This window comes from Pecten maximus, chromosome 6 (assembly GCF_902652985.1).
Source record: "Pecten maximus chromosome 6, xPecMax1.1, whole genome shotgun sequence".
Lineage (NCBI taxonomy): Eukaryota > Metazoa > Mollusca > Bivalvia > Pectinida > Pectinidae > Pecten > Pecten maximus.
Window position 1 is genome coordinate 45,886,725 of NC_047020.1, and position 14,644 is coordinate 45,901,368.

Sequence of the window (14,644 nt, forward strand, 5' to 3'; positions counted from 1 at the left end):
TCATGATACAATACATGTCCCCTACCACAACACATTGTCTAGTCATGATACATGTCCCCTACCACAACACATTGTCTAGTCATGATACAATACATGTCCCCTACCACAATACATTGTCTAGTCATGATACAATACATGTCCCCTACCACAACACATTGTCTAGTCATGATACATGTCCCCTACCACAACACATTGTCTAGTCATGATACATGTCCCCTACCACAACACATTGTCTATAGTCATGATACAAAACATGTCCCCTACCACAACACATTGTCTAGTCATGATACAATACATGTCCCCTACCACAACACATTGTCTAGTCATGATACAATACATGTCCCCTACCACAACACATTGCCTAGTCATGATACAATACATGTCCCCTACCACAACACATTGCCTAGTCATGATACAATACATGTCCCCTACCACAACACATTGTCTAGTCATGATACATGTCCCCTACCACAACACATTGTCTATAGTCATGATACAAAACATGTCCCCTACCACAACACATTGTCTAGTCATGATACAATACATGTCCCCTACCACAACACATTGTCTAGTCATGATACAATACATGTCCCCTACCACAACACATTGCCTAGTCATGATACAATACATGTCCCCTACCACAACACATTGCCTAGTCATGATACAATACATGTCCCCTACCACAACACATTGTCTAGTCATGATACATGTCCCCTACCACAACACATTGTCTAGTCATGATACATGTCCCCTACCACAACACATTGTCTATAGTCATGATACAAAACATGTCCCCTACCACAACACATTGTCTAGTCATCATACAATACATGTCCCCTACCACAACACATTGTCTAGTCATGATACAATACATGTCCCCTACCACAACACATTGTCTAGTCATGATACAATACATGTCCCCTACCACAACACATTGTCTAGTCATGATACATGTCCCCTACCACAACACATTGTCTAGTCATGATACAATACATGTCCCCTACCACATTGTCTAGTCATGATACATGTCCCCTACCACAACACATTGTCTAGTCATGATACAGTACAAGTCCCCTACCACAACACATTGTCTAGTCATGATACATGTCCCCTACCACAAAACATTGTCTAGTCATGATACAATACATGTCCCCTACCACAACACATTGTCTAGTCATGATACATGTCCTCTACCACAACACATTGTCTAGTCATGATACAATACATGTCCCCTACCACAACACATTGTCTAGTCATGATACATGTCCTCTACCACAACACATTGTTTAGTCATGATACAATACATGTCCCCTACCACATTGTCTAGTCATGATACAATATATGTCCTCTACCACAACACATTGTCTAGTCATGATACAGTACATGTCCTATACCACAACACATTGTCTAGTCATGATACAATACATGTCCTATACCACATTGTCTAGTCATGATACATGTCCCCTACCACAACACATTGTCTAGTCATGATACAATAAATGTCCCCTACCACAACACATTGTCTAGTCATGATACAATACATGTCCCCTACCACAACACATTGTCTAGTCATGATACAATACATGTCCTCTACCACAACACATTGTCTAGTCATGATACATGTCCCCTACCACAACACATTGTCTAGTCATGATACAATACATGTCCCCTACCACAACACATTGTCTAGTCATGATACAATACATGTCCCCTACCACAACACATTGTCTAGTCATGATACAATACATGTCCTCTACCACAACACATTGTCTAGTCATGATACAATACATGTCCCCTACCACAACATATTGTCTAGTCATCATACAATACATGTCCCCTACCACAACACATTGTCTAGTCATCATACAATACATGTCCCCTACCACAACACATTGTCTAGTCATCATACAATACATGTCCCCTACCACAACACATTGTCTAGTCATCATACAATACATGTCCCCTACCACAACACATTGTCTAGTCATGATACAATACATGTCCCCTAACACAACACATTGTCTAGTCATGATACAATACATGTCCCCTAACACAACACATTGTCTAGTCATGATACAATACATGTCCCCTACCACAACACATTGTCTAGTCATGATACAATACATGTCCCCTACCACAACACATTGTCTAGTCATGATACAGTACATGTCCCCTACCACAACACATGATAATTGTTTTGCGTTAGATGACTGACCTGATATCCACGGATGCCTTGTGAAACGTTAATTTATCTTTAGAAAAGTCCATTTCAAACGTGGGAGCTTCAGCTTGACTCCCACCATCATGGTCGAGCTTCTTATGATTAATGAGGAAAGATCCGGCCATCAAAAAGTGTACCCTGTAAAGTATAATCAAGGATTGTACCTCATTTCGACTGCGTATACGGCAGTGTTGCTGCAGTTGGCAACGAATATTTCCTATGGTAAGCGCATTAGCGCTTCATAGAATATGTTGTCAACTGTGAATCAATGTTAATTATAAGACACCAGTTTTGTTAACAAAATTAAAAGAAACAACTCAACATTTTTGTTTCATACCTTTTATAATTAATTTTCCATTGTTTGTACACAGAATGTGGCTTTCTGATTTGTTGAGATTTTTTTTATACCACTATGAAAAAAATTCTGAGAACGGCGCAAAAAATGTGACGTCACAATACGACAATTGACGAACGTTGCTTATTGATTTGAGAAAAAGAATCCCATATAAAACCAGTAAAATTGTACATAAAACATGTTTTGAATTAGAAAATTATTTTCAAAAATTAATTATAAGCGTTGATGTCAATTATGTTTTAGTTTCATCGGGGTATGAAAAACATTTTGTTTGCAAACTTCTGTAAGAAGATGAAACAAAAAAAAATGACATCAATGCTTAAACGTATTTAATTAATTGATCTATTCACAATCCATAAATTCTGTCTCAGATTAACTATGGTTGTCAGGCACAGGGTGGATTGACACAGATTTAGTAGTTACGTGGTCAAATGTTCTCTAGGACCTCTACGCTTCTGACTTTTGTTGTTAGCTTACCTCGTGGAGAAGTTAAATTTAGTTTAGTTTTTGACAAAAAACTCATTTGATGTTAGCTTTTTGAGCAGAGATCATCAGTCACAGGAGAAAACGCTAAAATTATGTTGATGAGTCCTTTAAAAATGGCACCGTCTAGTTGACGTTCTGGTAACGTCACAAATAGATGACGAAATAATTCTGTTCCAACGCTTATTAGTCCGCTGAGCCTTTTTTCACTGTCTTTACACTAATTTATTCATAGTCAGAGTTTACTAAGCTAAAGACAGAGAGATGTAAATATTCAAGTATAGACATTGTAGATCTGATATACCTGATGATGTGGTGACAACGGTTTCTAAGATTTTAACATGATGAGATATCCAAAATACCAGGGTGACAACTGAGTCTGTGATTTTAACATGAGATATCCCTGATATCAAGGTGACAACTGAGTCTGCGATTTTAACATGATATATCCAAAATACCAGGGTGACAACTGAGTCTAGGATTTTAACATGATGAGATATCCAAAATACCAGGGTGACAACTGAGTCTGCGATTTTAACATGAGATATCCAAAATACCAGGGTGACAACTGAGTCTGTGATTTTAACATGAGATGAGATATCCAAAATACCAGGGTGACAACTGAGTCTGTGATTTTAACATGATGAGATATCCAAAATACCAGGGTGACAACTGAGTCTGTGATTTTAACATGAGATGAGATATCCAAAATACACCAGGGTGACAACTGAGTCTGCGATTTTACACATGAATATCCCAAAATACCAGGATGACAACTGAGTCTGCGATTTTAACATGAGATATCCAAAATACCAGGGTGACAACTGAGTCTGTGATTTTAACATGAGATATCCAAAATACCAGGGTGACAACTGAGTCTGTGATTTTAACATGAGATATCCAAAATACCAGGGTGACAACTGAGTCTGTGATTTTTACATAAAGTGAGATGTCCTGCATAAATCCAGGCTGCCAACTGAGTCTATTGATTTAAATAGATTTAACCTAAAGTGATCATGACATGTCCCCGATATCAGAGTGACAACTGATTCCATGACTTGAGTCTGAAGTGAGATATCCCTGATATCAGGTGACAAACTGATTCATAACTTTAGCCCTAGTGAGATGTCCTGATATCTAGTGACACGATTACTTAGTCTGAGTGAAAGTATCCCTGATATCATAGTTGACAACTGATTCATGACTTGAGTCTGAAGTGATATTCCTGAATCAGAGTGACAACTGATTCAATGACTTAGCCCTACAGTGAGATGTCCTGATATCAGAGTGACAACTGATTCAATGACTTTAGTCTGAAGTGAGATGTCCTGATATCAGAGTGACAACTGATTCAATGACTTTAGTCTGAAGTGAGATGTCCTGATATCAGAGTGACAACTGATTCAATGACTTTAGTCTGAAGTGAGATGTCCCTGATATCAGAGTGACAACTGATTCAATGACTTTAGCCTGAAGTGAGATGTCCTGATATCAGAGTGACAACTGATTCAATGACTTTAGTCTGAAGTGAGATGTCCTGATATCAGAGTGACAACTGATTCAATGACTTTAGTCTGAAGTGAGATGTCCTGATATCAGAGTGACAACTGATTCAATGACTTTAGTCTGAAGTGAGATGTCCCTGATATCAGAGTGACAACTGATTCAATGACTTTAGTCTGAAGTGAGATGTCCTGATATCAGAGTGACAACTGATTCAATGACTTTAGTCTGAAGTGAGATGTCCTGATATCAGAGTGACAACTGATTCAATGACTTTAGTCTGAAGTGAGATGTCCTGATATCAGAGTGACAACTGATTCAATGACTTTAGTCTGAAGTGAGATGTCCTGATATCAGAGTGACAACTGATTCAATGACTTTAGTCTGAAGTGAGATGTCCTGATATCAGAGTGACAACTGATTCAATGACTTTAGTCTGAAGTGAGATGTCCTGATATCAGAGTGACAACTGATTCAATGACTTTAGTCTGAAGTGAGATGTCCTGATATCAGAGTGACAACTGATTCAACGACTTTAGTCTGAAGTGAGATGTCCTGATATCAGAGTGACAACTGATTCAATGACTTTAGTCTGAAGTGAGATGTCCTGATATCAGAGTGACAACTGATTCAATGACTTTAGTCTGAAGTGAGATGTCCTGATATCAGAGTGACAACTGATTCAATGACTTTAGCCTGAAGTGAGATGTCCTGATATCAGAGTGACAACTGATTCAATGACTTTAGTCTGAAGTGAGATGTCCTGATATCAGAGTGACAACTGATTCAATGACTTTAGCCTGAAGTGAGATGTCCTGATATCAGAGTGACAACTGATTCAATGACTTTAGTCTGAAGTGAGATGTCCTGATATCAGAGTGACAACTGATTCAATGACTTTAGTCTGAAGTGAGATGTCCTGATATCAGAGTGACAACTGATTCAATGACTTTAGTCTGAAGTGAGATGTCCTGATATCAGAGTGACAACTGATTCAATGACTTTAGTCTGAAGTGAGATGTCCTGATATCAGAGTGACAACTGATTCAATGACTTTAGTCTGAAGTGAGATGTCCTGATATCAGAGTGACAACTGATTCAATGACTTTAGTCTGAAGTGAGATGTCCTGATATCAGAGTGACAACTGATTCAATGACTTTAGTCTGAAGTGAGATGTCCTGATATCAGAGTGACAACTGATTCAATGACTTTAGTCTGAAGTGAGATGTCCTGATATCAGAGTGACAACTGATTCAATGACTTTAGTCTGAAGTGAGATGTCCTGATAAGAGTGACAACTGATTCAATGACTTTAGTCTGAAGTGAGATGTCCTGATATCAGAGTGACAACTGATTCAATGACTTTAGTCTGAAGTGAGATGTCCTGATATCAGAGTGACAACTGATTCAATGACTTTAGCCTGAAGTGAGATGTCACTGATATCAGAGTGACAACTGATTCAACGACTTTAGTCTGAAGTGAGATGTCCTGATATCAGAGTGACAACTGATTCAACGACTTTAGCCTGAAGTGAGATATCCTGATATCAGAGTGACAACTGATTCAATGACTTTAGTCTGAAGTGAGATGTCCTGATATCAGAGTGACAACTGATTCAATGACTTTAGCCTGAAGTGAGATGTCCCTGATATCAGAGTGACAACTGATTCAATGACTTAGTCTGAAGTGAGATGTCCTGATATCAGAGTGACAACTGATTCAATGACTTTAGTCTGAAGTGAGATGTCCTGATATCAGTGACAACTGATTCAATGACTTTAGTCTGAAGTGAGATGTCCTGATATCAGAGTGACAACTGATTCAATGACTTTAGTCTGAAGTGAGATGTCCTGATATCAGAGTGACAACTGATTCAATGACTTTAGCCTGAAGTGAGATGTCCTGATATCAGAGTGACAACTGATTCAATGACTTTAGTCTGAAGTGAGATGTCCTGATATCAGAGTGACAACTGATTCAATGACTTTAGCCTGAAGTGAGATGTCCTGATATCAGAGTGACAACTGATTCAATGACTTTAGTCTGAAGTGAGATGTCCTGATATCAGAGTGACAACTGATTCAATGACTTTAGTCTGAAGTGAGATGTCCTGATATCAGAGTGACAACTGATTCAACGACTTTAGTCTGAAGTGAGATGTCCTGATATCAGAGTGACAACTGATTCAATGACTTTAGTCTGAAGTGAGATGTCCTGATATCAGAGTGACAACTGATTCAATGACTTTAGTCTGAAGTGAGATGTCCTGATATCAGAGTGACAACTGATTCAATGACTTTAGTCTGAAGTGAGATGTCACTGATATCAGAGTGACAACTGATTCAATGACTTTAGTCTGAAGTGAGATGTCCTGATATCAGAGTGACAACTGATTCAATGACTTTAGTCTGAAGTGAGATGTCCCTGATATCAGAGTGACAACTGTAACAATGACTTTAGCCTGAAGTGAGATGTCCTGATATCAGAGTGACAACTGATTCAATGACTTTAGTCTGAAGTGAGATGTCCTGATATCAGAGTGACAACTGATTCAATGACTTTAGCCTGAAGTGAGATATCCCTGATATCAGAGTGACAACTGATTCAATGATTTTAGTCTGAAGTGAGATGTCCTGATATCAGTGACAACTGATTCAATGACTTTAGCCTGAAGTGAGATATCCCTGATATCAGAGTGACACCTGATTCAATGACCTTAGCCTGAAGTGAGATATCCCTGATATCAGAGTGACAACTGATTCAACGACTTTAGTCTGAAGTGAGATGTCCCTGATATCAGAGTGACAACTGATTCAATGACTTTAGTCTGAAGTGAGATGTCCCTGATATCAGAGTGACAACTGATTCAACGACTTTAGCCTGAAGTGAGATGTCCCTGATATCAGAGTGACAACTGATTCAATGACTTTAGTCTGTAGTGAGATATCCCTGATATCAGAGTGACAACTGATTAAATGACTTGAGTCTGAAGTGAGATATCCCTGATATCAGAGTGACAACTGATTCAATGATTTTGGCCCGAAGTAAGATATTACGGTTGTCAGGGTTACACATGCTACTCATTAGGTCCTCAATTCTAAAAGAATTGAAAAATAAGTATTCAGTGATAAATGAAGCATTGACTTACCTGAGACATATTTCTCCAAAGTACATAAAAAGTTCCTTTCCGAGTGTCTGTACCCCATCAAGTTTTCTGTCGATCAGTTTGTGAAATTGGGATGTTGTTACCCCTTTACTTTTGATTTCCTGTAAAAACAAATAAACAAAATAATGTTTCAATTAAGTCATCAGTGTTAAATTCTAGTTACATTGTTTATTCAGAATGCTGTACACTTGTTTGTTTGTTTGTTTTTGTTTAACGTCCTATTAACAGCCAGGGGCATTTAAGGACGTGCCAGGTTTTGGAGGTGGAGGAAAGCCGGAGTACCCGGAGAAAAACCACCGGCCTACAGTCAGTACCTGGCAACTGCCCCACATAGGTTTTGAACTCGCAACCCAGAGGTGGAGGGCAAGTGATAAAGTGTTGGGACACCTTAACCACTTGGCCACCGCGGCCCCACCCAGAGGTGGAGGGCTAGTGTTAAAGTGTCGGGACATCTTAACCACTCGGCCACCGCGGCCCCTTTTGCTGTACACTAATATAGAGACTGATACAGGATAATAACAGAAAGATAAAACCCAGCAGCTAAGTTCAAAACAAAATTTAATGATATATGCAAAACTAATATAAGCAAGTCACAGAGATAATTCACAATTACAATGGAATGGTGTACTACATCAACACTGTTAATTACTGATCTTATTACAGCTGACCTTGAGTAATCAGAATTAAGAATGTTTATAAATTCCATAGTTCTTCGTATCAGGTAATTAATAATCCAACAGAATTCATAAAGCTCTCCTTGACAATTGTAAACCAGTTCTGAGTATCAATTTGTCTCTCCCAGTATTTATACGATATTGCCAAATCTACAAGTACATTCTCCAACCATCTCTATCCTAGAATTCTCTAACACACTCCTTGTAAACAACCACTTGTCAATAAACACTTATAAACAACACTTATCAATAAACACTTGTAAACAACACTTGTCAATAAACACTTGTAAACAACACTTGTCAATAAACACTTGTAAACAACCACTTGTCAATAAACATTAGTAAACAACGCTTGTCAATAAACAATTGTAAACAACACTTGTCAATAAACACTTGTAAACAACACTTGTCAATAAACACTTGTAAACAACACTTGTCAATAAACACTTGTAAACAACACTTGTAAACAACACTTGTCAATAAACACTTGTAAACAACACTTGTCAATTAACACTTGTAAACAACCACTTGTCAATAAACACTAAATCTTTTAAACAACAACTTGTCAATAAACATTAGTAAACAACCACTTGTCAAAAAACACTTGTAAACAACACTTGTCAATAAACACTAAGTCTTGTAAACAACACTTGTCAATAAACATTAGTAAACAACACTTGTCAATAAACACTTGTAAACAACACTTATCAATAAACACTAAGTCTTTTAAACAACCACTTGTCAATAAACGTTAGGAAACAACACTTGTCAATAAACACTTGTAAACAACCACTTGTCAATAAACTTTTTGTAAACAACCACTTGTTAATAAACACTTGTAAACAACCACTTGTCAATAAATACTTGTAAACAACACTTGTCAATTAACACTTATAAACAACACTTGTCAATAAGCACTTGTCAATAAACACTTGTAAACAAAATATTAATATACATCTCTCTTCAAAGAGATTTCAAGAAAAATATATTGACATTTAAGATTGTAATAGTTTGATATTTCTGTAAGGTTTGTCTCCCTTTAATCAATGGTTTATATACCACACACACTCCTTAAAGAAAAGAAAGTTTTCTTGAAAAGGAAACTTTCTTTAACTTTTTAAATCACATCTAAATTCTGGATAAAACATCAACCATAATAATGCCTTTACCCTTGATGTCAAGATAATTCTCTGATTTTCCCAATTTTTTTCCCCAAAATTTTCTCTTGCCATATCGTGCATGCACTTGTCAACCTTTGCTGAAAGTTAGACACATACTCTTAAAGACTTATTTTTTAATCATCATCATATGGAATCTTATCCTGAAGGATTTTTAAAGGACCAGAAACGGTGTGTCCGAACACAAGTTCAAATGGACTGAAACCAAGAGGTTCCTGGTCCAGGTGAGTTAAAAATAGGAGATTCCTGGTCCAGGTGAGCTAAAAATAGGAGATTCCTGGTCCAGGTGAGCTAAAAATAGGAGATTCCTGGTCCAGGTGAGCTAAAAATAAGAGGTTCCTGGTCCAGGTGAGCTAAAAGTAAGAGGTTCCTGGTCCAGGTGAGCTAAAAATAAGAGCATCACTTAAGAAATATCCTTATAATCCTATTTCAATTGACTGTCAGAATTTGTACATAGTGGCCAAAAAAGAACAGTTATTTCAAAAATCTTTTGTGGTCATGTATTTTTAACCTGAAGAGTTAATGAAGTTTTCTCGTACCTAATGTTAACTTTACACCTTGGCATGCCAATGAGTGATCACAGGTATTGTAGACATGATTACATTATGTATTATGTTTTACTTCGTAAATCAAAATGTTATGTTGTAAATTATTGTATTACAATCGCATGCTTAATTTTAAAAAAACATATATGTAATGTATGATTAGAGCAAGTCTTTGGTGTAATACAAAATAGTGTTATGTCCACCATTTTCAAGTATTTTGCCAAAACTTGTTTACCAAATTAAACATAAGTAAAATCAGTTGAAATAATTCCAAATAAGGACATAACTGTCAAATTAAATAAAATATATTTATGAAATATTGGTGTATTTTCACGGGTAATAAAACATCTTTAAATTTAAATACGAGATGTGTTGAAAGGTTTTGAATGACATGAGCGAATAACGTTGGAAATTGTGATGAAATGCACAGAATTGAAATAAACAAGCTTTAATTTCCATTCATGACTGCTTACTGCTTGGACAATTGGGGTCATAATGTTATGTCCTAAAAAATTGAGCTATTATCAATTCATTTCCGATAATGAGTACATTGTGATCATTATTTTACGACATCGTGCTAGAGGCGAATAGAATTGGCTGGTTTACAGTTTGTTTACTTTAAAAAAAGGTTTACTTTTATGATATTTTCTATTCCATTCTTCCAGTAAACCTTTTTTCACTGGGTATGGAGTACAAAAAGTTTACTGCAACATCATCATCATCACCATCAGCATCATCATCATCATCATCATCATCATCGTCATCATCAACTTTACTGATATCAAAAGTCATTGACTTCGTGATATATTTTACTTCAAAACGATGATCATCCATCAGATGAAATACTACGAAGTAACTTCACTTGAAATTTATTTACTGCATGGGTTGATAATGTTCAGAGTCCATTGTTACTTCTTGGCGAATATTCAATAATTAGTATGAATATCTGTTCTTCTTCAGTCACATATATGCCTAAAATGATTAATTGGAATTGAACACGAGTTTACAGAGAAATATTTTGGTAAACATGGATGTGGATAATATATATCACTACCTATTTCTATGACATGGACACCATTCCCAACATGGACATCATACCCAACATGGACACCACTCCCAACATGGACACCACTCCCAACATGGACACCACTCCCAACATGGACACCACTCCCAACATGGACACCACTCCTAACATGGACACCACTATCAACATGGACACCACTCCCAACATGGACACCACTCCCAACATGGACACCACTCCCAACATGGACACCACTCCTAACATGGACACCACTATCAACATGGACACCACTCCCAACATGGACACCACTATCAACATGGACACCATTCCCAACATTCCCAACATTCCCAACATGGACACCATTCCCAACATGGACACCATTCCCAACATGGACACCATTCCCAACATGGACACCACTATCAACATGGACACCACTATCAACATGGACACCACTCCCAACATGGACACCATTCCCAACATACCCAACATGGACACCATTCCCAACATACCCAACATGGACACCATTCCCAACATGGACACCATTCCCATCATGGACACCATACCCAACATGGACACCACTATCAACATGGACAACATTCCTAACATGGACACCATTCCCAACATACCCAACATGGACAACATACCCAACATGGACACCACTCCCAACATGGACACCACTATCAACATGGACACCATTCCCAACATTCCCAACATGGACACCATTCCCAACATGGACACCACTATCAACATGGACACCACTATCAACATGGACACCACTCCCAACATGGACACCATTCCCAACATACCCAACATGGACAACATACCCAACATGGACACCATTCCCAACATGGACACCATTCCTAACATGGACACCACTCCTAACATGGACACCACTATCAACATGGACAACATTCCTAACATGGACACCATTCCCAACATGGACACCACTATCAACATGGACAACATTCCCAACATGGACACCATTCCCAACATACCCAACATGGACACCACTATCAACATGGACACCATTCCCAACATGGACACCATTCCCAACATACCCAACATGGACACCACTCCCAACATGGACACCATTCCCAACATGGACACCATTCCCAACATAGACACCATTCCCAACATGGACACCACTCCCAACATGGACACCACTCCCAACATGGACACCATTCCTAACATGGACACCATTCCCAACATACCCAACATGGACACCATTCCCAACATACCCAACATGGACACCATTCCCAACATGGACACCATTCCCATCATGGACACCATTCCCATCATGGACACCATACCCAACATGGACACCACTACCCAACATGGACACCATACCCAACATGGACACCATACCCAACATGGACACCATTCCCAGCATGGACACCAACATCTTCATTATGTCTCTCCATGGTCACATATATTTAATATCTTGTAGTTAAATCTTGATATTGTTGAACTGCTGTGATCTTGATTTATTCTGTCTCAGTATGGTATTGAAACATTACTTAAAACTGCACAGTTGTTCTTTAATTGATAATTATATATATTATTATCTGGGATGTAACATGGACTTCATGCACTCTACATGTAAAAGACTGAAAATGACTTTATTTGGTTACTGTTCTTCAGGATAAAGATTGACAAGTGCAATCAATGATTGCAAAAGCTCACCAGAGGCAAGAATCACACTATGCATTCATTTTGAAATTGTACGTCACATGATATAGCTCCTAGACCTCTAATGGATTATATACCAAATTAGAAGGGTGTGGACTTACAAGCTTTCCAAAAATTTACTCCAAAAACTTGTGAGTTTTGGTACCAAAAAAATTTAGTCCACAAAATGGTAAAATATGCGAAAACATCAAAAAAATAAATTCTGCATGATTTTGCTATAACATCGCTCTTACATATACAAATGTAGACCTCTAATGGATCATAAACCATTAAATTAGAAGGGTGTGAGGTGTATACTTTTGGACTTACAAGCTTTCCAAAAACTTTAAAGTGGATTTTGGTGCTAAAAAATTAAGTCCACAAAATGGTAAAATGCGAAAAAATCACATTTTTTTTCTGCAAGATTTTGCTATACATGTATTAACATCACTCCTAGACCTCTAATGAATGTATAAACCAAATTAGAAGGGTGTGAGGTGTACACTTGTTGACTTACAAGCTTTCCAAAAACTTATCCCAAAAACTTTAAAGTGCGCAGGGACGCAACGCGGACGCGGACACTGGGGTACAGCATTAGCTCACGGTTACTCGTAAGCGGTGAGCTAAAAATGACTTTATTTGGTAACTTTACTGTACACATCAGGATAAAGATTGAAAATTACTTTATTTGGTAACTGTTCATCAGGATAAAGATTGAAAAGAACTTTATTGGGTAACTGTTCATCAGGATAAATATTGAAAATGACTTTATTTGGTTACTGTTCATCAGGATAAAGATTGAAAATGACTTTATTTGCATGGTTACTGTACATCAGGATAAAGATTGAAATGACTTATATAATTATAACAAGTCTTTTACATGACAGCATTATGCCTGATACAATATTGAAAAGTGATGATAATTAATTGGCAAAGTGGCCAACTCGAAATATAGATTATCAACCTCATTTTCTGGGGGCGGTACCAGTAAACTATCAAAATGCCAGCAGATAAAAAGTCAGTGACTAATTACTGGTTTATATTTTGGTCAGAGTCAGCGTCATTGAAGTTTTTCTCTACCTTAATTACCTATAAAAGAAAATAGTTGAGATGTAATAACAGTAATATAGTCCAACACCAAATTTGTATCAACTGAATTTTATTGAAATTATATAAGTGCAGTACCACATTTATATTGCTCATAAATTTTGAATGAATTCAACAATCTATCCCTGGTAAAGAAATATTCTCTCAAATGAATCATTTTTTGTGTCCTGTTACCAGAGACATCTATATATGTCTCTGCCTGTTACATCCTGGGAGTCAACATCTATGGACTATACTATCTTCTTTATTCATTGTTTAGGATGTATCAACATTTTGTGATGAGGAATCCATAACAAGCTTGTTTGTTATTGTGTATTTAAATTCTAAAACAGTCTGGAACGTGCCTAACGACTTGCTCATACCATACCTTGGCCTTAAAATACTAAGTATGATGTTGTCTTTTTCTTTAATTAAGCATGCGATCGTAATACAATGATTTACTCGTTTATTATTGTGCGAGGGTCTCGGGTCGTTTCGCCCTCTGGCTCTGTGTGTGACCTGCATGTGCATGACAGTTCGGAATGCAAATTGCTACATCGATCCTACCCTTTCAACAGCGTTTCCAGATACATTCTTAACCGACTGACTGAGAAGTTTCCCTTTGATCTTTTCGCCTTTTATCTTGCATCCCGGCCCTTCAACCATATTTGTCTTGTACGATTGTCTATATGTACACATGCAAATGTACCGCCATATGACGACAAATTGCGAGTTCACTTCC

General features: G+C 37.5%; 1 protein-coding gene across 1 annotated transcript in view; it reads right to left on the reverse strand.

Annotated features, from left to right (window-relative positions):
• The window catches only part of LOC117329888 (endonuclease 8-like 3), a 58,271-nt gene extending 43,652 nt beyond the window's left edge, over nucleotides 1-14,619 (reverse strand). Inside the window, exons 1-3 of the mRNA XM_033888101.1 lie at nucleotides 14,470-14,619; nucleotides 7,713-7,831; nucleotides 2,216-2,359 (exon numbers count right to left, since the gene is read on the reverse strand). Of these exons, the coding sequence (XP_033743992.1) occupies nucleotides 2,216-2,359; nucleotides 7,713-7,831; nucleotides 14,470-14,601 (395 nt within the window). The 5' untranslated portion in view covers nucleotides 14,602-14,619. The remainder of the gene's footprint in view (nucleotides 1-2,215; nucleotides 2,360-7,712; nucleotides 7,832-14,469) is intronic.
• Between the last annotated feature and the right edge of the window lie 25 nt (nucleotides 14,620-14,644).